This window comes from Battus philenor, unplaced genomic scaffold (genome assembly GCF_028537555.1).
Source record: "Battus philenor isolate CCGP_79_NKW_IND1 unplaced genomic scaffold, ilBatPhil1.0.hap1 SCAF_23, whole genome shotgun sequence".
NCBI classification, from domain to species: domain Eukaryota; kingdom Metazoa; phylum Arthropoda; class Insecta; order Lepidoptera; family Papilionidae; genus Battus; species Battus philenor.
This window is the reverse complement of record NW_027181686.1, coordinates 11,999,709-12,024,603: the sequence shown is the minus strand read 5'-3', so window position 1 is coordinate 12,024,603 and position 24,895 is coordinate 11,999,709. Positions and strand designations below refer to the sequence as shown.

The following is a 24,895-nucleotide window of genomic DNA, read 5'->3' as shown; positions in this document are numbered from 1 at the left end:
TTTAAATGAAAACAATCAGAAAATAAATGAAAAAAAAAAACAATTATATACATATATATATATAGATAGGTGTGACTCGCGCCATGTCAATCATCACCGTGCATGACGCGAGTCAAATAGGCCTTTACCGATTTTTTTGGCGATTTTTTTTAATTATAATATTATCATTTTCATACGTCACAACGATACACGAGCAGTAGACGTGATCTTCAGAAGGGGATTCCCCGTGATCTATATACATATATACAACTATCCCATAGTACCAGTGAGCACGTCGCCCACCAACGAAAGTCTACCTATATATTACATCTATTTAGATCTACGTGTCGAACTTGTCCGACCAAAGTCCGGCGTTTGATATATTAGCTGTATATAATAATTTTTATTATTAAGTATAATATATATATATTTTACATCTAAACAAGCGACTCGAAATCCTTGTTCTATCGCCTCATTTTCATTGATCAGAGTCACTCAGCAAAGTCATATAGTCGTAAAGATCTAGTCTGAGAATGTTAGAGAACTTAAATGAAGCTATGAATCGTAATGAAGAAACAGACCGCTAGATGGCGCACAAATTTTTTCTTACATACCCACAAGAATTAAAGTGTTTATTGAAACGAAAATATGATAGATTAGTTATAAGCGAAGTGATGAATTTATATATTTGCAGTCGATATACTATATGATTGCAGAAATAACAACGTAATGATAATATAGTTTGAAATCGGAATAGCTATTTCATCTGGTATGCTATAGTCAAAAGTTTTTGACCAGTCGCATACCTACAGATAAAATTTTATGTAGTGACCATTTTATATATTGAATGCTTTCACAATATTTAGTCACAGTGCGTACGGAGTATCAAAGAAAGGAATGTATTTAATAAATACATTTAACTGCATGAGGTACTAAAGAAATTTTTACTCGGGTTAACTGAAGAATAAAATTTTGTCTTGCCTCTCTTTCGCACAGTGCACTGTACCGACCAATGAAAATGAGTCAAACATTGCTTCCTTAAACACGTCATATTAAATTTGGAATTAATGTGAATGCACGTGTCCACATTTGGCGCTACCCAGGGGGCACCACGCGGAGGTCATGGACTGAGCCCCCCTCCATTCAAACAAACGGAAGCCCCACCCCCCCACAGCCCCCGGGGACTCGGGCTTAACGCACCCGACTTCCGATACGAGTATTATTCAAATGAAATTAAGCACGCCTTCAACTGTAACTTCGGGAAACTTGAAGCCATTTCTCTCATATACGAAATTGAGCTGATAATTCCTAATTCGAATAAAACTAAGAACAATTATTTTTAAACGGTGTATGTTTTTCTGCCGTCACAACTTGCTAAATTGATTTTAAAACATTTTTAATTTCTGAGGGTAGAACTAGCTTAGCACCCAATTAGGACGACACCCAAACACACGCGTTCAACGCACACAGCCTCATCAAGCACATCCCGCAATGGTCCCCTTCTCTATCAGTTGTCCGAGGGTGTCGTCCAGAGCTCCTTGCGACGGCAGGACCAACACGGAGAAGCCTCACATCCTTCCGTCACGGGCCTTCCAGCTTATTCTACACTTATTGTCACGCCCACACGCACGCCTCACACACCGATACGTACTAGCACAACTTTGACAGGCAGTTAACGTACTAATAAATATTCAAATACCCACGCACTGAACTCTTGACGGTAAACTACAAAACAAAAACATCAATTCCACCTTTATATCATCATATAATTGTTTAATCAACGAATCATCTGGTTTATATCATCACGACGTCCACGGCTGGATATCTAGACCTGAAGGAAGCGGTCTCCATTCAGCATCATGATGAATGTCATAGTCTTGGTCATCAAGAACCGTCAAAAATTCAGAACCAGATATGTGAACAGAGAAATATCAACTCGCGACATTATAGGCGCACGTATAAAAGTATCAAATGTGTCCACACAGTAGCGCCGCGCGGACAAAACTAACACTGAAGAAATATTCGGTAGGCGTGGACATTTCGTGCTGGAATTGACCCCAGTCTATAGGTAGCGCTTTGTATCTATAGAGTCGATACCTTATATACTATACTGTACAATTAACGCGGGTAGTCAATTGGCTAGCTGCTGGTCTCCGGTCCGGACCGGGTGGATATTTTAAAGTGATATATACAGCCAATCGACACAATTAGGAAGTAATTTTTTCTAACTATACTAGGGCTCTTACGCCTTGACTCGGACTGCCCCGCCGTGCCTGACTAGCCGAGTACTCGAATACCGTGTCCACTGTTTCACTGCTCATCACGTTCCATGTGATCACATCGACATATATTCACATATACCAGGCGTTTTGAAACAGAGCTAAAATTACATTTATCTTAATAATCAATAGTTTCCTACTTAATTTTAACCCTGTCGCTACTACCTCGCAAATATATTTCTTATATATATCATAAATTACAATCAAAAACTTCAATTCGTCGAAATATGAAATTTTATGCGACGATGTAAATCATTCACATTTACATTTAAACCAGATGTTTTTAGAAAGGATAGATTTTAGAGTAAAATATTATATAGAATCTTCGTGGCATTGGAATGTAAATTAAAATATAAAACTATGATAAATATAATAGATATTTTGAACAGAAAAAAACCGAGGAATTTGTCGCTCATAAAAATTCATTTTCCCACGTTACATATATCTTTGAAGTAATATCGACCTTACACAGCATGTATTACAGTTCACAATAGGAGATTTGAAGATCAAACTGCGGGTAGTTGTAAAATTTGAAATATATCCTTTGACAGCCACGTTTTTAAGTTGCAACATTCGAACTGGCGGCAAAAATGCTACAAACTTGATGTGAAATCAACCTTAATACAACGTTATAAGAGCGATTTTAAATTGTCAGTATCATCTTAGTGCAGTTTTGAAATTCAAATCTCTAATAACAAAAGTACACGGTGAGAAGATTTTCACGTATTTATGCAAACAAAACCAAACTCACGAAATAATGCCCACAAAAATAACCCAATCATATTTTTTTCCTTTAAAAATCAAAATAATTCAAATCTATTGACCATATGTTTAATCACATCCGATACGATGAAATGCGTTTAGAAAATTAAAACGAAGATCTGTAAGTTTCAACGATTTGATGTTTTTATCACAAGCTACGTATTAATCAATGTTGCCCAAATAGAATCTTTTAAACAGTCAATAGTGTTGCCAATTCAAATATTTTTAAAACAATTCACTGGTGCTGCCAGCTAAATATTTTTTTAAACAGACACCAGTGTTGCCAGTTTTAAGGCTTTCAATAATGTTTCCCAAATAGTGAAGGTTTGATGTTGTTTGCATAACTACGAGCTACCTTGTAAGGTACAGTGAAACTAGAGTTGGTAAACAAAAGTGGAGCTTATCGCGAGGAGGTAAGGTTCGCTTTACCTCGGCGCGCCTAGCACGGCGGGGTGTTTTCGGCGCGACGTATGCGCATGCGCGTGCCGGATTGCACGTGCAGGCGTGCGCGTTACGGGTGCTGATGCACTCCGCCCGTGCTGGAGCCGGCCGACGTGTGCTGCGGCGGCATCAGCTGCGGACAAGCGAGAGAAAGAGTTGAGTGATGATTTGGTACCTTCACGCTGATGACTGTACCCTGGATGGTTAGTGACAAGCCCACGATAGTTAGATAGCCTAAGTGCGACGCTGAATAAGACCCGATAAAATTCGACATGAGCTCTGACCGAGAAAAAAGCTATAAAAGCAGAAAATCAGGAAGTTCGTCTACGGATGCCGAAATGCCTTTTGTTGGCGCGGTCGCTCTGTGTCGGAACACTCGTCTAACCTGTAGGTGCTGCGGATGGTGGGGCGACGAGGCAGTGGGCGGGGCGTGGTTGAGGTAGGCCACGTGGTGGTGGTGGTGTGCCGAGCCGCCGGGCGTCATCAGTGGGCATATCACCTGCGAATACACGAGTAAGTACCGTCGTCTTAAATTCCAAATTAGTTATTCCTGGGTCATATAACCAGAGGTCACCATTGCTCCCAAATCCAATGACATGATACGTGTGATCAAAGTAAATTGAGTTGTAAAGCCATTGTTTAAAGTGTGGCCTGGTGAAAGTGAATACATAGAAGTATATCGACAGAAGTGATCCACATTATGCGATGGACGCGAAACGGGCTTCTGGGGGATTTGGAGGTGTGACGGTTATTCCCTGGGCGGCGTGTGCAGGTCACAGGCGTCGGAGAGGGCTTTTAACTGGTACATTGACTTATAATTTGTATGTAGTGATTGTTTTATTGGTGATACATGGTACTAACCTGGAAAGGTGGCTGGTGGTACGAGGTACTGACCTGGAAAGGTGGCTGCTGGTAGTGGTGGTGGGGATGGGGATGTGGGTGGGGGTGGGGATGCGGCGTATGCGCGGGGGAGGGCGGCGGGTAGAGAGCAGGTGAGGCGGCGGCGGGCGAGGGGGCCTGTGGCGCGTACGCGGCGCCATCCGCCACGCCCACGCCGCCGCCCACGCCCACACCAACGCCGCCGCCCACGCCTACTCCCGGCGCAACTCCACCTCCGTACATTCGCATCTGTAACAACATACATGTGAGCATCAACTTTTTCTAATTTAAGCTAGAAATATTTTATATGCATACACTGTGACTAGATTGGAGTGTATCCAAAGAGGTGAATGTATAGCTTTCTCCAAAAAGCTCTTACATATTTGTTTATTTCCATTCTCTTTGGTATTCGGTATTTTTCTTTCGTATGGTATGAAGCAAAGCAGTCTCCAGGATGCAACGTCGAATTCGCCTTGTAAATATTTCACTATCTTCCGACAATTCTGATCTCCGATGTCTTCTTCCAAATCAGCCAAATCGTGTGGAACGTCAGACAAGACGTCCGCGCATTCATCATAAATAATCGTGTCGTCTATTTCGTCTGCCATGATGAAAGAGCACAAGCACTTATTAAAACAAAAAACTTTTTGACGTGTGTAACCAACTTATTGTTACTTAAACAAAACACCAACAGAACTTAGCGACATTATTTATACTATTTTGCGCGCGACACTACTGTGGTGTCGCCTGACAGCATTGTGTAAAGCATTTACACCTATTTCCTAACACCCTGTATAGAGAGTTCAATTTGATATTTATATATAGATAGGCCAGTTACTGCTTACACTAATCTGTAGGGAGAGTCTTACTTCTTCACCACAACCATAACACCTTACGAAGCAGAGTAGAGTAAAAAATAAAATATATAATAAGTTGACGATCAATAAGACCCATGTCGAATAACTAACTACATTTAACCCTTAAATGCATGGTGATGTAGATCTACATTGCACGCTCTAATAGCCTATGGCTCATTACGTTTTGTCCCAAGTTGTATTTATTTTACTTTTTAAATAAATTTGATATTTACACGTTGATTTATGAACGCAAAAACCAAATAGTGACAGGAAGTTTTTAAAAAAATTCGTATTTCATATGTTTGGCGCCAAACATTTATTACACTGGTGCAGTACAATCAGTGTTTTTTGCAAAATAGTGTCGGAAGTAACAACGAAAAATTATTTTTAAAAAAGATAAAAGGTAAGTGTAACGTTTTCATATTATAATTTTGATAATAATTGTGTATTTTACAAATTACTTGGTGTGTTTAATGAAGATATGCATCAACAATATTTTTTGAAATAAAATATTATTTATATTATTATGATACATTTCTTTATTTTTCCCATAATCTTTATAAAATTTCCTATCCAATTTAATTTGTTCGGAAGTAATAAAAAATTCATGCATTTAAGGGTCAATCTTTATATGTTGAAAATAAGGAAATGTGTCATTTAAACCCATGAATTCTATCCAGCCTCACTTGGCATTTTCTCCTGTTAAGTTCCTTCCAACATCCGCTCCAAGCGATTGGCTTTCTATTTTTAAATTCTTTATCATTGAAAGCCTTTTCATTACACCCCTAAAATTTCATTCTTAAATATATTTTTTCTCGAAGAATATCTTAGTAACCGTCTGTTCCTGATACTCACCATGTGTTGGTACTGCAGAGCTGGTTGCGGCTGATGACCAGGGTGCCCCGGGTGAGGGTGTGGATGCGGATGGGGATAAGGCACGTAGGGCTGCATGGGTGCAGGCGCCAACAACGGCTGCCCCGTCGCAGCCGCCACTTGCACCCCGGAACCCACTCCCACTAAAAAAAAATCATATTGGACATTACTATCACCATCACATCAGCTAATCGCCGAATGGAAGGCATAAACCTCTCCCATGGATTGCCACAACGAAAGGTCTTGTAAAGCCCCTATTCGGGGATTTCCCGTAGACTTCATTATGGGAGACCATAACAAAGTATTTATTCATGCTGATTGGTTAGTTGTAAAAGTTTATTATATTTATCAGGTATAAAGGTATCGCTTTGAAATATGTTTTTTTCTTATCGAACGCCACAGGGTAAACCCTTCTAGTAATACATACTGTAAGTATTCATATATGGTAATCTAAATTTTAAAAATGTTTTTCGTACATTATCCCATCATACATTGATTTTTGTATACGCAGCCCATGTTTCCCAACGTGGGGCCAACGCCCCAAAGCCTGACAATTTGTTTTCTAAAGAGGGCAATTAAAAAAATTAAAAACATAGGAGGGCATAGGAATTTTAGGAGTGGCATGACATCAAAAAGTAAGAAAAGGACCAATATTTAGCCACTTCCGCACATGCAGTGGTAGTCGTGCAATGAAATGCACCGCCCGCCAGCCCGCTGATAAATGCGTATGCGGCAAACAATGCGAATCACACAACCGCCACCGCCAAATTATTCAACACGTGTTTCACCCTTTCACGGGGCATCTTCAGGAGTTATGTTACACCGATTAGCGCCAAACACAGAGTCACTGTGGCACTAATCGGTGTAACATAACTCCTGAAGAAGTGGCTGGTCCTTTTCTTACTTAGGATGGACTTTCGCGAGGTAACGCCTGATTCCATTAAATATTGATAATAATAATTATTTGATTATCTCTAGTTGTGTGTACAGTACCAATATATCATCTTACCTTTTCTGAAATTTCTCTGCTGCTGCGCGGGAAGGGGCCCGTGCTGTCCGGCGCCACCCCCCACACCTGCACCGCCCCCCATCGCTGCTCCGTATAACTGGACATATTCAAACTGACATTAAGGGCGATTTTTTTACCTGCCAACGGTAAAACTTTTGGTACACATTTTAATGGGAGGGTTTCGAGTCATATGTCACAAGTTTTTTTTTTTTTAAATAGGAACTTCTCCTTTCAGCTGCAGGACATCCACAGATTGACGTTGGACCTTATGGTCGTACGTCCATCTTTGTTGTGGATGCCATACGCCGAGTTTTCCAGAACCTGAAAAACCACGGCGCCATTGACCATATATATATATATTCAAAACAACATATAACCATCTTAAAAGCTTTCCATGTTAATAATTGTTAATACAATACACTTCACCCGATTATACAACTCTAGTATATTATAGTAGAAATTTATATTCCTATTATAACATTCTTATAATATATCTGTGTATTTATTTATTTCAAGATTATTTAAACACTTCGGTACGAGCGACTGTAGTCACAGTTGAAAGCGCACCGCCGGCTCGTACCGGCCTGTGCCTGTCTTGCTCTTTTACACATTGGCGATGAGCATTTTTTTACAGTACCCGGCGATAAATATTGCACATCGACCTTTGGAAAGAGACAATCTGCTAATTTCGGCTTCGTAATACGTTATCTCTGTCGCAAGAAATACAACGACTGACAAAACGTCACATATGTAGTGTGGGACAGAGATAGCATAGTGCTCTACGACGATTAGCCGACTGTCTCTTTCTAAAGGTCGATGTGCTATATTTATCGCCGGGAATTGTACAAGCAGATATATACGACGCATTATGTTCATGTAATGTAATTATAATATTCTGTAATTGCAGAGATAGGTTCATATAAAAAAAAAACTAATCTAGACACTCGGCTGTGGGTATGATTTTGCAGATGACGAGAATCGAACCAAAAGTAGTTTCGTAAATCCATATTATTAAAATCAATCAAGCGTGGATTTTGACCTATGTAATCAAGTATTAAATTTAATTTCGCATTTACATTAATCTGATAATTATTTATAAATAAGTCATGCGGTCTAGTTGTGACGTTTTGATAAGTATTGATAAGGCGAGAGAGCTAGTCATAAATACGACTATTTTGCTTCACGACTAACTTACATGTAAAACATTATTGTTTTATATACAATTAGTCGATATCCGATAGATGTATTGTATTATGGATAATTGATTTGAAATTTAACAAAAAAATTATTCAAAATATAGAATTCATTTGTAATGTTTTTTGTAGTTAATTTTAATTTCTGGACAGTCAATAAGTAATTTCATTTTTCTTTTATAAATTTTGCAAACTAAAGCCATCCTAGCTAGCGGCGAATCTTCTTGAAAGATAGTTTCATGTTCACACCTTGTTTATTTGCATACAAAGTTGAATTTTAATTTAAAAAAAAAATATATCCAACATTTTTAAATGTTAAGTCTGATTTAAACTTTATCAATATTATAAATAAAAACAAATAATCCTATATATTTAGTTAAAAAAATTTTTGTTAGATGCCAAATATTTGTCGTAAAACCATAAAAAAAAATCTTATATCAACAAAGCAATAGTGTTCGAAATATGAATCCTATTTTTTTTAAAACATTTTTTTTTTATTAAACTGCGACTGGCCAATAACTAGCATCTGGCGCTATACAAATCAGTCACACGTTGTCTACAGCACAGATAACACATGTCGCGCGTTCGGAAAAAGATAGGATATTATCACAGATAAAATTACGTTTTTGTTCTAATCAAATTAATTGAAATTAGAATTTGTCACTAAAAATGCTGTGGTTAATTTGGATAGTGTTAGTTATGATGTTGATCAGGGTATACAATAAGGTGATGAGCGGCTGGTGTCGTTGTGATACTGTCATGACTGGTAAAGTGGTGGTTGTCACCGGTGCGAGTGGTGGAATTGGATACGCGACCGCTCTGGACCTCGCTCGGAGGGGAGCAAAGGTCATCATCGCATGTCGGGACGACGAGAGAGGATTTCGTACCGTGGAAAAGATCATCAGAGAGACCGGCAACAATCAAATCAGGTATATCCATCTCGATCTTTCGTCTTTTGATTCTATTAGGAAGTTCGTATATACTTATAAAAGCACTGAAGCAAAGTTAGATGTCCTGATAAACAACGCGGGAGTGATTAATCCGAACAGAGATACAACAGGTGATGGTCTGATGAAAGATATGCAGGTGAATCACTACGGTCCATTTCTATTGACGACTTTACTAGTGCCAATGTTGAGAGCGTCGGCGCCGAGTCGTGTCGTGATCGTGTCGTCTGCTCTGCATAAGTTTGGAGTGGTCGAGGTGGACAGTAACAAAGGGTGTTACTTTCAGTCGTACGCGAATAGTAAACTTTACAATGTGCTGTTCAGTAACGAACTTTCTAGAAGACTCAGCGGGTGTGGAGTGACGGTAAACGCTGTGAATCCGGGACAAGTGAACACGTCACTGTATAGAAGCTCGACTCTTGTGGAGAAATTGAAGAGTCTAGTTCTGTATACGTTCTTCAAGAACCCAGAAGAGGGTTCCCAGACTTCAATCTACGTCGCGGTTTCCGAAGAATGCGACTATACGACGGGTGGATATTACGAAGATTGCAGAACGTGCAGTACGTCGTCGAAGGCGAATGATGTAGAATTGGCAAAAGAAATATGGAAGCTATCTGAAGATTTAGTCAAATTAAAACCAGATGAGAGGATCTAACTATTTCTAAGTAATATTTGTAATTAAAAGATATTACGTAGCAAATAAGTATTTTGTAAATTATAAACAGCAAAAAATAAAATGGAACAGCCCCTATTACTATGTACTTTTATAACGCGTTCTTATATGTATCCCATTAAGATACACTGATAATTCCCCCTACAACGCGGGAATTATTAATGTCATTTTGTGTATAGTGTACCTTTGCATATCGTGCCATTTATTTATGTACTGACTTATAAAAAAAAAAACTACACAATACGTTTATAAATAAGCTTTTTCACTTTTATCCCAATTAAGTCTAATTTCGTAAGAAAAATTAAATTTGAATCACTTGTACGTAGCGTTATAGGAGGTCATATCAGCGCGATTTATATCGCACGAACGCATTTACAATGTTTTTGTAAAGCACGGAATAAATCTGTCGCGTTATACGGGGGATCGGGCAAATATATCAAAAGAATACGGTTAAGTTATTTCCATCTTGGCTCTGCGTAAAGGCATATTACTCCAAATAAAGATGTTTGAAAATGAAATGTTTTAAATTATAAAAAAATGATTATTTAATATTGGGCCCGTTGATTAAAACGGTTGGTCACCCCTGGCCAACACTATGATTAAATAGATAATTAATCCGCATTGACTTTTAACATAGCAGATAACAATTGCTATTAAAGTTCAGTCGCTTTAATGTCATTCAAATATCAATAATAAAATTAAAATTTATAACTCTAGAGATAACGCATCATAAAGCCGAAATAAGCCGATCGTCTCTTTCTAAAGGTCGATGCGCAATATATATCGCCGGGTACTGTAACATTTTATCCGAGTGTCTCTAAAATTGCCTTCTAAACCTTTTACATCCAGAGTAGTCCCAGAGGCATTATTAATACGGTAACTTTAAATTAACTTTTAGGTTACTTGCCGCTGGTATACATAAATAAATAAAATGTAGTCGAAGATACAAATTATAATAATTTAAATACAAATAAGAACTTACCGATATTTCAATCTTTAAGTTTTTCAATGTTAGAAAGTAGTACAATCAACACATAAAAAACACAATAAGCCATATAGCACTAGATTAGTAACAACGTATGCATGAGAAAACATATTTAAATTATACATTTACCTTATAACATTAAATATAAATATGTACATCAAAACTAGTTTCGTCCGGCGCCGATAGATGGCGCTAGTTGTTGGTAAACGTATATAAGGGGCGCCGCGCGGTAGCTACGTCATTAATAAAGAAGACTCGACAACGACATGACGTATATAATACATACATAATACAATAAATATAAATTAAACAGTGAATATCTTATTTGCAGTGTAAAACAACAAGGTTTGCCAAATTGCGGATATATGAACGATTATTTTTGGATTCGATTGATTATCGAATGGAAAATCGAAACAAATCCCTGGTGTGGTTGATTATTATTATTGTACCACAAAATTAGCGAAATCCAAACATCATAATTAACTGACCTGCGCCTTAAGTATTATTAGGAGTGCTGTCATATACGTGTGCATATATCTAACTTAAATACGAGTATTTTTTACTTGTCATAAAAATAAGTCTGTCTATTTTTCAAAAAATAAATAACATGATTATGGAATGGTTTGATAAGTGTTTTTTTTTAATTAAAACCTTAGTAATTTTACATATATGTATCATATGTGTATGATATAACTTGATAGTTAACTATTAACACTATTTCTACCACGATTTTGTATATAGCCATTTCGATCAAAAGGTGTATTTGACACCTTTACGTTTGGATGCAAATTACTAAAACATGTTCTATTTTCTTTTTTTTTTAATTTAATATAATTACACAGCTGTATATTTCAAATTAAGAGACTTGCGAAGTAAACGTAAGAACTAAAAACTGCGTTGTTTGGATTCTATAAATAATCACTTCAACTAACTACAGTAAAATTGAACATGACAAACGCCTAATATAAAAATTAAAATTGAGGATTCAGTGTTGCCAGTCTTAGATTTTAAAATAGCCGGAATTTTAGTGTAAATTACTTTAAAATTAGACAATGTTCTCATAGTAGAAACAGGTATATCATGGACGTTTATAGATCCAGGATGAACTTAACTAAAATGACAAAATACCCGACGATAAATATTACACATTGACCTTTGGAAGGAGACAATTGGCTAATTTCGGCTTCGTAGAGCGTTATCTCTATCGCACGACTAACAAAACGTCACATAGGTAGTATGACAGAGATAGCGCTCTACGAAGCCGAAATTAGCTTTTCTCTTTCCAAAGGTCGATGTGCAATATATATCGCCTGGTACTGTAACGCTAAGTTTAACAATTATTATACGAAAGATCAAAATATTAAACTTTGAAATTAATCAGTTTAAAATTAAAAAAAAAAGTGTTTTTTGACACATTTCGTAGAAATAGTGTTAGATATGAAAGATTTGAAAATTAAAATCATTACAATATAAATAATGATTTCATTTCATAGGGGGAGGGAGGGAGGGAGGGGACCTTGTTTTACCTCAATATCACATCCCTTACATGCATAGTTAAGGATTTCTTTTTGATATGTATCAAGTTCCGACTACATGGGTTAGGTTAGGTTAAGTATTATGGTTAAAATTTCATCCGTTAAACTCCAAATGCCATCAAGCGGTTAAACCTTCAAGCGTATTCAATCTACATGAAAACAACAACTTTCAAAACACACAAATTTTCTGGACGACCCGGGTTGCAGCGGGCAACTGACCAATTCTACTTCTGTATATATTTTACTTCTAAATTTTGACTAACGTATAACCAAAGATATATAATCTTTGACATATACATATAATTATTAATCTTAACACGTTGAACGCCAGACTAAAAACCATGTTTAGTTCAGTGGGCTGCGACGGACACCATGTGACTGCCATCACGTTGGGTCCAAGAGGTCGCGTCGGACACCACGTGTCCGCATGCCCTCGATCACTTCAGAAGCCTCTAGGGATCCAACGGACAGTGTTTCGATTGTTTTTACCAAGGCATATGACCCGCGCGGCCCCGCAGAAAAATATTGGGTAAATCGTTGTTTCCGTAAGTCGCCCATTATTTTTAAGGGTTTTACTGACAATATTCGCAAAAAAACACCTTGGCGATTTTTTGACGATTTTCGATTAAATGGTGTGGCCCCAGGGGACAGTATGCTGTCGGACTCATGGTGTCCGTCATGGCGTTCAACGTGTTAACTAAACATTGTAATAAGTTCCGTTAAGAAAATAATTATCATCAAAAACCTATTTTTGTGCGTCTTATTTTATATTGGCAAATTTTACTTCACCTATATTGTATTTACAAAAACTGTTACATTCAAACTAAACTTTTCTGTACGATAACAAAATTTGAAACTGGAATACAATTAAACAAATATTTTTTAAAAAGACTTTGAATCTTCTGTAACTGTCCACCGATACATGTGAACGTCCAGTGAAAACTATATTCATCACATAAACCGATCACCAACTTCATGGTAACTGAAGAAAAGTCTAAACTACTGCTAGATAGTAGTAGTATTTTCAAGAAATGAAATTCAACTAACTACAAAGGACAATGATTCCTGCGTAATTACGTAAGGTCTGATCTGTTAAGTATCAATTTTTTAAAGCATTTTTTTTGCGGACCCTACAGCGCACAAAAATAGGTTTTAAGGGTATATTAAACCTCTGTGGATCTACTAGTCAATTACTCATTGGTTGTTTAATTTTTTTTTAATTTTGAGACAAAATATACATGTCAAACTAAAGCCAAATCATTTTGAATCTTATGCGTATGTCAATAAGAGTTATTATCGTCAGACATTGAAACAGAAGTAGAATCAGTCAGCATGACCACATGCTGGGCTCACCGCTTCGTGACGCTCTCGCTTCTCGGGCACCACCAGTATAGGAGGTCCGTATTGACGGCAGTCGCAAGCCATCTCCATCTGTCACCCCGCAACCATCTTTAGACATTTCTCTTTACACTCAAGTTCATGTGACGTCATAATATATCACCTGTACCATTTTAATGATTCTAATTCTGGTGTGTATTTCTAAATAAATATAGTGTCCCATAAATCAAAGTCAAGCACATTTTTTTTACCTACGAGATGCTCGGATTTGAATTTAAGTAATTTGTCAGAAACTATATACACACATTATATCAAGCCTAATAAACACTATATATAAAGCTCTCAGAACAGCACTACAACAACGCTTACATCACAATAGTGCGACACTAACGCCCTCCTTTATAAAAGTTTTCCTTAAATCTAATTTAATTTCAAGATTACCCTACATTTACATTTGTAATAATATTTGGTATGTATTTTAACTATTGCTAACATGATGTTCATTCTAATAAGTCTTTTGACTACATTTTTACTTTAATAATAACTTTTTTATTTTTCACACTGTAACTTGATTTAGAAAAATGAACACTTCGACAAACAATATACTCTAATACCAGACCTAATAACTCTATCTAACTCTAACCAACAATTTTTTAGATATTTTAAATATAATTTTTGCATCTACTTTCCTATGCCACAGTATGACGTTGATTTATGGGACAACCTGTCTCTAAAAAATTGTTTGTCTTAAGATGCATTTATGAATATATTGTAAATTAAGTTTAATTCAAGCTGAAAATAAACAGAATCTTCGAACTTTTAAATATAATGAACTATTCAATGATTTTAATAAAATCTGTTGGTTATAAAAACCTCGTATTATATCGATAAATGATATACTTTTAACATATTTAGAATATTTATATAATGGTCACCAGCTTTTTTTTAAATTGTGTGTTATCCAGATTTTGTATTTTAAAATATATTAATTGCATAATTTTTTGTATGTTGTTACATGTGATAATGTCATATTTACCTTCAAACAATCTCCCAAATGGCAATGGACATATGAAATTGATTTACTTATATTTAACAACTGATTTCTTCATAATGATGTGTCTATTAAATAACAGTAATATAAATAAAAAAAATATAAAATAAATAAATCATTTGTTGGGTGGTTAGATAGATTTAGGTCAGACCGTCTGTTCTAAAATATCTCGTGTATGTCTTGTTCATCAACTTGCCTCGCACCGTACATATCTAAGAATCTAACATATTTGCTTATACATGTCTGTCTTTCGCACCTCAATTAAAGAAATTTAGTTAGCAGTCTCATTACTATGATGGCTAATTTGCAATCACTTACAATCGAGTGTTTTATGAAACAGAACTGATTATAATGTTACAGTTAACAAGTTTAGATCATATTAACTTCTTTGTACTTCAGTCTCTACCAGTACGAAATCATTAAATTCTTTAGTATCCATACCCAAAATATATTCTCTTTTAAACTCGAGCAATATTTTGCCAATAACTAAGTCATATTGTTCGTGACAGGAATAACTATTTTTTATTACACAAAGTGTTGCAAGGTTTCGTTGAAAAAAAATTGTCACATTAAAAATTTAAAAACCTTCGCTATTACTTACAATATAATATTTAAGTATCTTCAAATTTGATAAACTGTGTAACATCATAAAGAGTGATGTGGTACAATCATTACAGGAGCACACAAGACAAAGACCTCCCAAATATCTTCACCGATGACTAGTTTTTGGTAAAGTTAAAATTGTAATTGTACGCACATATACAGTAATGTTATTTGAGAAGCTTGCTTTTTACTGATACAGTGTGTTCTGTTATATATGTGTGTGTGACAGTACAAGGTACTCACGGTATGCGGGTGGGGCAGATAGGCTGGCGGCTGCTGCGCTGCTGCAGCCGCCGCAGCCACCATGGCGTATGCCGGCACCGCCGCCACCTGACGCACAAGCTACCTTCACTTAGGGCTTCCGCCACGCTCTCAAGATATAGTCACAAATCTCTTTATTATGTATATTTATATATTTAAAGCGATTTATCGACTCTATGGGATATTCAGCGGATATCTAAGGTGGGAGCTCTAAACTATGACGATAAATGGAGTATCAAGCCATCTTGATGTATCTCAGGATGAGACATACAGAATAATACAGCGCTGATGATCCTTTACTTGGAGATATGAGTGTCTCTCATAAAGTGCAGACAGGTGATCACTGTTTTATTCATCTCCACAGAGGGTAGAAATAGGTAAAGTAGGTCTTGATTAGTGCGACCACTGTCCTTCCACTACATATCATATACGGGTAATCTTTTCACTACCAATATATTCTTGACCTACTTTTTTAAATATGGACAAATGCTGTTGGCATACACAGCATTTCCGGTGTTGGCAGTTGGTATGTAAGACCAGGTGGTTATCAGTGAAGGTGCTTGACGTAATGACATTTATTTCCTTTGCAGTGCCCAAACTTGCACATACCTCTCTATTTATATACTAACTAAACAAGAGTTTCCCTCGGGAAACCCACAACTATTTTTCTAATCTAAATTACTCAGGTGGACATTTCATGGAGTAACTAGACACTTGCTTCCACTATAGGACCTTGAGCTGTCAATTCTAGACAGTACGAGTAAACCTTCAGCTCTGCTAGAAACAAAGACTTAATGTGCGTGTGTGTAGTGTTATGAATGTGTGTAAACTAACCATGTGCGGAGGCGGCGGATGTGGCGCGGGAACGTAGCTGACTCCTGCCCCCATCACGCCCACGCCGCCCAGCCCCATACCGACGCCCACTCCCATGCCCACAGGTGTGCCTGGGGTGTGCGGACTGCAAGAAAAATACACATTACAATTGAAGAAGTATAGAGCTCAACCTTAACTGGAGATCATGACGTTGAGATTATTCTCCGACACCCATAAAACTTGGCGAAGTGTTCTTAGGACATATTGCTAATTGACCCACACTTGCACTGCCTTCGGTCAATGTTAAATCATAAAACCTACTCTTGGTAGTTTTTAACATTCTAAAACAAAATTTTGGTAAAATTTTATTTAACGAGCTATAGATTCAAACCACGAATTTTTAAAATAAACACTCTTAACCATATTGATATTGAAAGTTTCTATTATTGTTAAAATTTAGATGTGCAACTATCAACACCACTTATCATATTTGAACTAACTCGTATTATCTATGTATTTTGTCCAGTAAAATATCATTCAACCATCACGGTTCTCTCGGTGAGAAACATTGTTTTATTATATTTCCAGAAATCCAATGTTAGCTAACCTCTACATGTATGACTCTACATGTATATATATATAGATTAAATTGTCTTCATGATAGGTGTTACTCAACTATGTGTGTCCTTTACAAAATACCATCGCCACTCTTTTAGAGCGATCATCATTATGTTGTGCAACAGTCTATGTCGACTTGACCTTGTACGGTTGTATTTGAGAATACTTATTACTGGTAAGGTTGAGTAAACACATTCTTCTGAATGTGGGTTATTGGAACAGTAGATAAACAGATTGTTGTTGTCAATGAAAAACAGACGAGTCAAAAGCGAAACCCCAATTCAACCAGTTAAGTCCGTTCAACGTGTATACAAGTCGAGCCAAATCTATACTGTAGTGTGATTGACGTGTATACTCGTCACAGCCTGCTTTTAATTCCACACCCTATGGTGATCTTTTGACACTAAATTCGAAAGTTAACTAGTTAAATACGTCAAAATAAACGTAGAGAAGTTTGGCTATGGTCCACAAGGCAGTAGCTAATTTAATTTAGATTTTAAATAAATTCAAGAGGAAAATGAAATGCCCTCAACACATAGTGCAGGATTGGTCATTGTGCCGAAGGGAGAAAAGCCCTATAGTGGCAGTCTATCAGCTAACATAAATGAATAAAACACTTACCGGCTGGGGTTGGGAGTACTCGGGCTGCGAGGCACGAAGGGCTTCGCGCTGGGATTGAACTCCTTCGCATTGGGGTTGAGCGTGGACTTCTTGAGTGTGGCTGTCGCGCGGTCCACCCCTGGGGACACGGAAGACGGCGGCGAAGTGGACGATGGCGACTGCTCTTCCGATACTGGCTCCTCGGGCTTTGGAGCTGGTGGTGGCTGCAGACCAAAAACATTCATTATACAGTGATATTCTATGTTTGAATTATATTCTAAAATCTTTGTCTGAACTTAGGTAATATGTAAAACCCTTAGAACATTAATATCCAATAAATGTAGAAGTAAATAAAATTGAAATAAATAAATATAATGTTTTTGGTTGAATAAAACATTTAACTTTGGTAATAAATTTATTATTTTAAGCCTTTTGAAGTGTTGGCTAAATATGTAAAACACTTTCACACCGAAGATCCCTGATTGAAAATCAGCAAGTGAAATTTTATATTTATATGACCACAGATACTTGCTACTGTTTTAAAGAAACCATAGTAGAAGATATTTTAACACCTGATTGGGTGCAATTGCGAGAATTAAAAAAAGGCTTCCACAATTTCTTACAAGTAAATTGATTTAAGGCAAATCTAGAATCTACTATCGTTGATGAATATTTGAAATAAAAATGAACATTATGGATAACAATCTTGATAATAGAGAGATACAATATTTCTTAGGTTATCTAAAGAAAATGAGTGTTCTTTTGATAGTTTAAAATGATCAACTTGCGAAGAAACTAAAGTATAATATACACCAAACTTGTTTGTACACATCAGATAGGTTCCTCAGAGAAGGAAACAAAGAAAAATAGTGTAAAAATATAAATGTGATATATAACTTTTAAAAATCGTGTATGATGAAAAAAAAGTGCAAAGGAAGTAATAAGTAATTCCGAATTATCCAAGTTTTATAAAACAAAAACAGTTCATTTAGAAGAGAAATATTTAAAATTATAGTAGGATTAAAATTCTATCCTTAAGTATGACACAAAAATGTAAATATAAATTGGAAATTAAACTAGATTTTTCATTTATTGCTACTAAATAATTATAAAAGCATTTATGTTTATTATGAACTAGACCAAAAATGCATCAGTAGATATATCAGATATGCAGTTGTCTATTTGCTGGGTTTTAAGATATACCGTGAGTTGTATTAGTAGTAATAATATTGCTATATAGCAGAAGTAGCCAATCTTCGACTCTTTATTGGACTATTTGTAGCTTGCTATAAATGTAACTGCCTTCACTTTTCAGTTTTATGTAACTGTATCTTTAAAAAAATCGATATCATTATGTACGTTTTTCAACTTTTTTAAAATATGTAATATTTAATTTAAATACATATATTTTGTACCAATAAAAAAATACCGGCTAGTGAAAATTTATAATTTCCGAAAATTAGTTCGTATCAAGGCGCTTGGCCATCCCTGCTATATAGATATTTCAGTAATTACAGTCAAAATTTTATTAAAATTTTTTGTAGAGATTCGTGCTAGGCCAGTGTTGGACTCACACCCCACAGGGGGCCATTCGATAGTAGACTTGACACGAGTTTGACTCTTCCTCTTTAATATAAAAAATATTTACGTTACATAGCGAGCCATAAGAATTTTAAAAAGACTAAGTTTGGACATACATATATATATAAATATATATATGTACTATATATATGTAATATATATATATATAATATTGGCATCATTTAACTCCACTTGAATAGAACCTGAACTTTGATTGAAAGAGTTTGCCAATGCCTGAAATATAAATTTAAAAATAAAGAATACCTTGTGCGCAGCGGGTGGTGTGTGTTGCTTGGGCGGCCGCTCTCGTTTCGGCAGCGGATCGGATGGAGCACCCGCATTGGCTGAAACCTCCGGAGGACTGGGTGCCGGAGGCGGTGGCAGCTGCAACGGAACATTTAATGCTTGTGTTACAATTATTCACAAAATCACTTTATTATTTAAATATATAACAATTACTACTCTCTAGAAACGAACAGCTGGTCTGCTAGACCATGTATACTAAACCTTGCAGCTCAAACTTTTTTTAATTTTTTTTTTTTAATTTAAATCTATATAAACTAAAATGAACAGATACATCTGTTACAACACTAAAATAAACAACAAATGGTTTTAGATTTTATTTGCTATAGAAGTTGTCAAGTTCCTACCTACCATAGAATATTTTCATATCTGTCAGACATACTATCGCTCCCATGTCTATATTAAACTATATAACAAAGTCTATATATATAGCAGTGAACTGTCACAGACATATAATGTCACTTATAATCAAGTGAACAACATTACATACATTACAAAAACTATTTGACGTAACCACCAAGAATGGGTAACGTCAATTTTAAAAATAGCTGTAGTAATAATGATGATGTACCTGTGGTTGGGTGTTGACAGGTGGTTGATGGGGTTGATGCGGCTGGTGCGGCGGGTGCGGCTGATGTGGCGGGTGTGGTTGGTGTGGCTGGTGCGGCTGATGAGGCTGGTGGGGCTGGTGCGCTTGGTGTGGCTGGTGGGGTTGGTGCGCCTGATGCGGCTGGTGGGGTGGGTGAGGCTGATGCTGTGGATGCGGTTGGTGCGGCTGGTGCGGCGGGTGAGGTTGCTGCGGCGGCGGAGCCTGCTGGTGCTGGATTGGGCTTCCCGAAGTAATCAGCTTGAACTCTTGACCGAATTTTCGGAGCTCCTGAAAATTTATTGATTATTAGTATAAATACTTTTGACGTGTCTCTCATGGTTGATTATAGTATAAGTAAACATATATTTATAAAAGAAATGCGACTGGCAACACCGTGCAGCCAGGAACAACTGTTTCTTAACGACCCTGGCAACACTTACATCTATTCCTCGAACAAGAGATTCCTTACATCATCCATATCTAGTAGCCTCTCGAAAATACCAAAGAGTAGATGATTAAACTAAACAAAATCAAGGCTCTGTTTCCTTGAGACCCGAAGAAACTGTAATTATTAATTTATAAAAAAAATACCTGTACTTCGTCGGCGCGACGCTCACGCGGTTCCGCTGGTGGATGCGGACGAGACCGGGGCTCCGGTGCCGATGGATTCTGTACACGAAACATTACATGTTAAAGTTAATACACTTTAAAACATTGTTTGTCCTTAAATATCTCATGTGCGTCTTATCAATAGCACCATGTCTTGTATTAGAACCTCCGCGAACATTATAGCCGATTACTTATAAATATATTAATATAATCTGTACTGAACAACTGATTATCAGCAATTATAACAATTTCTCGCTAAAATTACTTACATAAGTCATACCAACTTAAGTTATATAATCACATGCTACAATATAATGCTTAGTGGTTGCATAAAAGACTGAAGATATTTTAAATGTCATATTTATGCTATGTTAAACTGTATAAGTTTGCGACAAACCATATGAAATTTTATATATATATATATGACCTTTATTTACACAACTAATCACGTGACCCGTCTGTGTGAGAGCGACGGATGGTATGTGCGACAGAGAAAGGTATATATAATTTTGAACACTCCTAGTTTTGTGGTGCGCAGTAATCTTTGGAGGTTGATATAGCTACAATTGCATTACTATATTGCTCATTATATTATATCTCTAGGGTACATTGCTTGCATCAGCATTACATAAATTTTATTATTGTAATTAAATTCTTAACCCTTTGCACTTGAGGCCGTATCCGCGCGTTCCTTACCAGCAACTCGGAACGTTTTTTAGAGCTTTTCTAGACTTTACTACCGCTAACATAAAATGATTACACACCCAAAGTAACAAACAAAACTTTTACATTTTAATACTTAACATACCTTTATATGTTTACAAGGATAATTTGTTTAACATTATTCTTTGTAATTTTGTTTTGTGTGATATTTTATGTAACAATTGCCAAGGTGCATGCCCGGCTGCCCAGGGCAAGTATCACAATAGTATGTTGTTTGATGTTTTTTGCCAGGTGTACTTCGTTACCACGATTCTTAAACTTTTCTAGACTCTTTGCCACGGCTGTCAGGTTCGAACTGATATCAAAAATGCAGTCCAGTTCGTGGCTGGGTACTAATTTCAAATAAAGTTTTATCTCCATTTGAAGGGATATCATTTTACATTTCATAGGATTATACAAAGAGAGCATAGGAACTTGGGTCAAAGGAACTAAACGTAAAAAACTATCGCCGCGCATCAGTTACCGCAGCGTACGAAGTGGTGAGTGAGACTCACATCTCGAGTTCAAAGGGTTATTCATGAGTAAATGAGTTTTTACTACCATGTTAAAAATGACGCCATATTGAATATTAAATTATAACAAGCAAACTCACATGATGGTGATGCGGTGGGAAACCTTGTCTTGGCAGTGGTGGTGCTCTGGGATCACCATTCAGCTTTCCAGCCCCGGGTCTGTTGAGAACAATGTTACATGTATTATCTATGTAAATTAAAAAAAATACTATTGTCATATATATATATATATATATATATATATATATATATAGACTGAAAAGTAATGTAATTTCTGTAGTTATATTTCACAGAAAAACAGATTGATTTTTAACGCTCTGGGGCATTGAAAATTTGTATACTAGATGGTTTTTTCCATTGTGCCAGTATTGATAACGAATTGAACATATTGTTGATTAGAAATAAAAAATGTAGTCGTGTGAATTTAACTTAAGTGACGTTACTTTCTCGTCTCCCTAACATCATACATATGTGGGAATATTTAAGTTTATAGTTCATTATTTTGTAATAGATTAGTTATATTTATTTTTAACAGATTGGTATCCGTACGTCTGTCAAAACAAACTATGTACATCAGGTGAGGTGTATGAGCGATGTGATGAAGGACATATGTCATGTTATTTGTAAAGAAAAAATAAAGCATTTTGCGTTGTTAAAGATGTTGTTGTGCCTCATATTGAGCCCCATTCACACATAAATATGCATAGATTTTGGTATAAACGCAGGTGCCGGTGGTGGTTTTCTCCTTTTCAGGTGATGGACGCTCACTGCAAGGGCACAGGCCTCTCTCAAAGGTCTAACTTCCTGAGACTTTAATTATATCGTCCGTACATCTAGTGGGGGGACCTACTCATGCCGTGTCTACTGGCTAGTGGTCGCCACTCGAAAGCATTGGCTTTGGCTCCTAAGATAAATATATAAATATATGTATATCTATTTAAACAAAATTGTGTAATGGACTTTAATGCCTTGTAAACTTTCTTTACCGGTCAAGTCAGATCAGTATAAGGATTACTGGTAGGCAGGTGCGTTGTATTGAGATAGAAAATGAAGTAATATATATATATATATATATATATATATATTACTTCATTTTCTTATATATATATATATATATATATATACTAGCTGATCCCGCAAACGTTATTTTGCAAAAAAAAGTTTTTAACTATCAAATGAAAAATAAGGGTTGATCGTAGAGGGTGAAAATTTAGGTTTGTATGTATTTTTGTATGCTGTATCATAATAAAATAAAAACCAAAATAATTGTCTAAAAAATTAAAAATAAAATTTAGGGGTGGACCACCCTTATCACTTAGGGGTATGGAAAATAGATAGTAGCCGATTCTCATACATACTGAATACGCATGTAATATTTGGTAAAAATCAGTATAGCCGTTTCGGAGGAGTTCAAGTTCGAACACCGTGACACGAGAATTTTATATATTATATATATATATATATACACATATATATATATGTACATATATTGAGATACAGAAGTAATAACAGTTATCCCTAGTTCAAAGTGTAGCGATACAAAGGTACTTGTAATTTTTTCAAGTGTTATTTATGTTCGTAGTGTATCATGGTATAATGGTGTTGGTACTCACTGAGCGTGGTGGGGGAATGGTGGCGGTGCGTGATAGCCACCAGCCTGCGCGGCGTAGCTCTTGTTTCCTGCGCTGTTCGCGTTGTTGGCTGAACCGCCGTTGCTCGACTGTAACAATATTATATATTTATTATTTACAACTGTCTCAATCTTTTGTTTCATATGTATATATATAAATGTATGTCTGTATGTATGTTTTTTTAGCAAAGTTATTGTGCATAAGGCTATAATGGTTTCTTGGTTGATTGACTTTTTTTTTTCAAATAAAGTAAATCAAAATTAATTTAATATTTGTGTAATATCTTTCCTTGAAATATATTTTGATAGTGAGGCATACAGGGTATATATAGTATGTTACATCTATCACAGTCATATCTAATATGTATCTTGAAAAATAACGTGAAGAATGAAAGAGACATAAATTATTTTCCAATATTCCCTGTCATCTGTTATAAAAATAAGATAGGGTAAGAGTAGTATAAATTATACGATATACTGCTCTATTAAGTTTATTATTGCAGTTTCTCCTCCTTACAACAGAAAAAAAAAATCCGTGGTGATGTTCACAGGCCAAGGAGCTCGGGTGATAGTACTTGATTTCAACTTACGAGGTTATTGTTGATGACTTGAGGTAACATGTTATGGATCATCAGGCAAACACTATGTTAATTATTTCAGTTTGCACAGGGTCTAATTCTAAAGATATAGGTGCAGAATTATGTCTCATACCATCTCTAAGAAGAGACTTGTTAAAAGGCTAACTTTTTGCAATATACTGACCGGAGAATCTTCCTGTCGACGGTCGGAGGGCGGCGTGAGATGATGCCTGGGCGGGCGGTGCTCCTTGTCCTTGGGCGGTCCGTGCGGGGCGTGCTGCCCGTGCGCCGGATGCTGGGTGTGGGGTCCGTGCGAGAAGTTGCCCGACTTGCCCGGACCGGGGGACGAGCCTCCCCCGTTTCCCGGGGTTGGTTTTATCAGTTTACCGCCCTGGAAGACATATTTTTAATTAATATAAACGTTGTCATATTGTTAATGGCACATAAGAAACTTATTTTTTTTAAGTGTTCCTTATTTCATCTGCGATCAGTCCCAGAACTATAAGCGGATTTGTTGAAAGGTTATAGCTTTGGAAGCGGTTTCTCCGGCGGGAGACACTCCTAGTTCACCATCGAGCGTCTAGTCTCTGGATGTCATGGCGTTTAAGACGTTTCCTGTACTGGATGCAAGTCAATTCAGAAGCCAAGTCATTTGGGTGTTTGTCTAGCCGATA

General features: G+C 36.5%; 1 protein-coding gene and 1 pseudogene across 1 annotated transcript in view; one reads left to right on the top strand and one right to left on the bottom strand.

Annotated features, from left to right (window-relative positions):
• Positions 1-3,444: 3,444 nt before the first annotated feature.
• Positions 3,445-24,895, bottom strand: part of LOC137924405 (ataxin-2 homolog) — a 62,487-nt gene continuing 41,036 nt past the window's right edge. The window contains exons 6-20 of the mRNA XM_068767803.1: positions 24,406-24,612; positions 23,627-23,733; positions 22,094-22,172; positions 20,761-20,838; positions 20,152-20,457; positions 19,542-19,661; positions 17,718-17,920; positions 16,500-16,623; positions 15,648-15,734; positions 13,766-13,843; positions 7,080-7,176; positions 6,053-6,213; positions 4,356-4,589; positions 3,847-3,960; positions 3,445-3,594 (exon numbers count right to left, since the gene is read on the bottom strand). Coding sequence (XP_068623904.1) covers positions 3,532-3,594; positions 3,847-3,960; positions 4,356-4,589; positions 6,053-6,213; positions 7,080-7,176; positions 13,766-13,843; positions 15,648-15,734; positions 16,500-16,623; positions 17,718-17,920; positions 19,542-19,661; positions 20,152-20,457; positions 20,761-20,838; positions 22,094-22,172; positions 23,627-23,733; positions 24,406-24,612 — 2,058 coding nt within the window. The 3' untranslated portion in view covers positions 3,445-3,531. The remainder of the gene's footprint in view (positions 3,595-3,846; positions 3,961-4,355; positions 4,590-6,052; positions 6,214-7,079; positions 7,177-13,765; positions 13,844-15,647; positions 15,735-16,499; positions 16,624-17,717; positions 17,921-19,541; positions 19,662-20,151; positions 20,458-20,760; positions 20,839-22,093; positions 22,173-23,626; positions 23,734-24,405; positions 24,613-24,895) is intronic.
• LOC137924220 (retinol dehydrogenase 11 pseudogene) lies at positions 8,893-9,874 on the top strand (annotated as a pseudogene).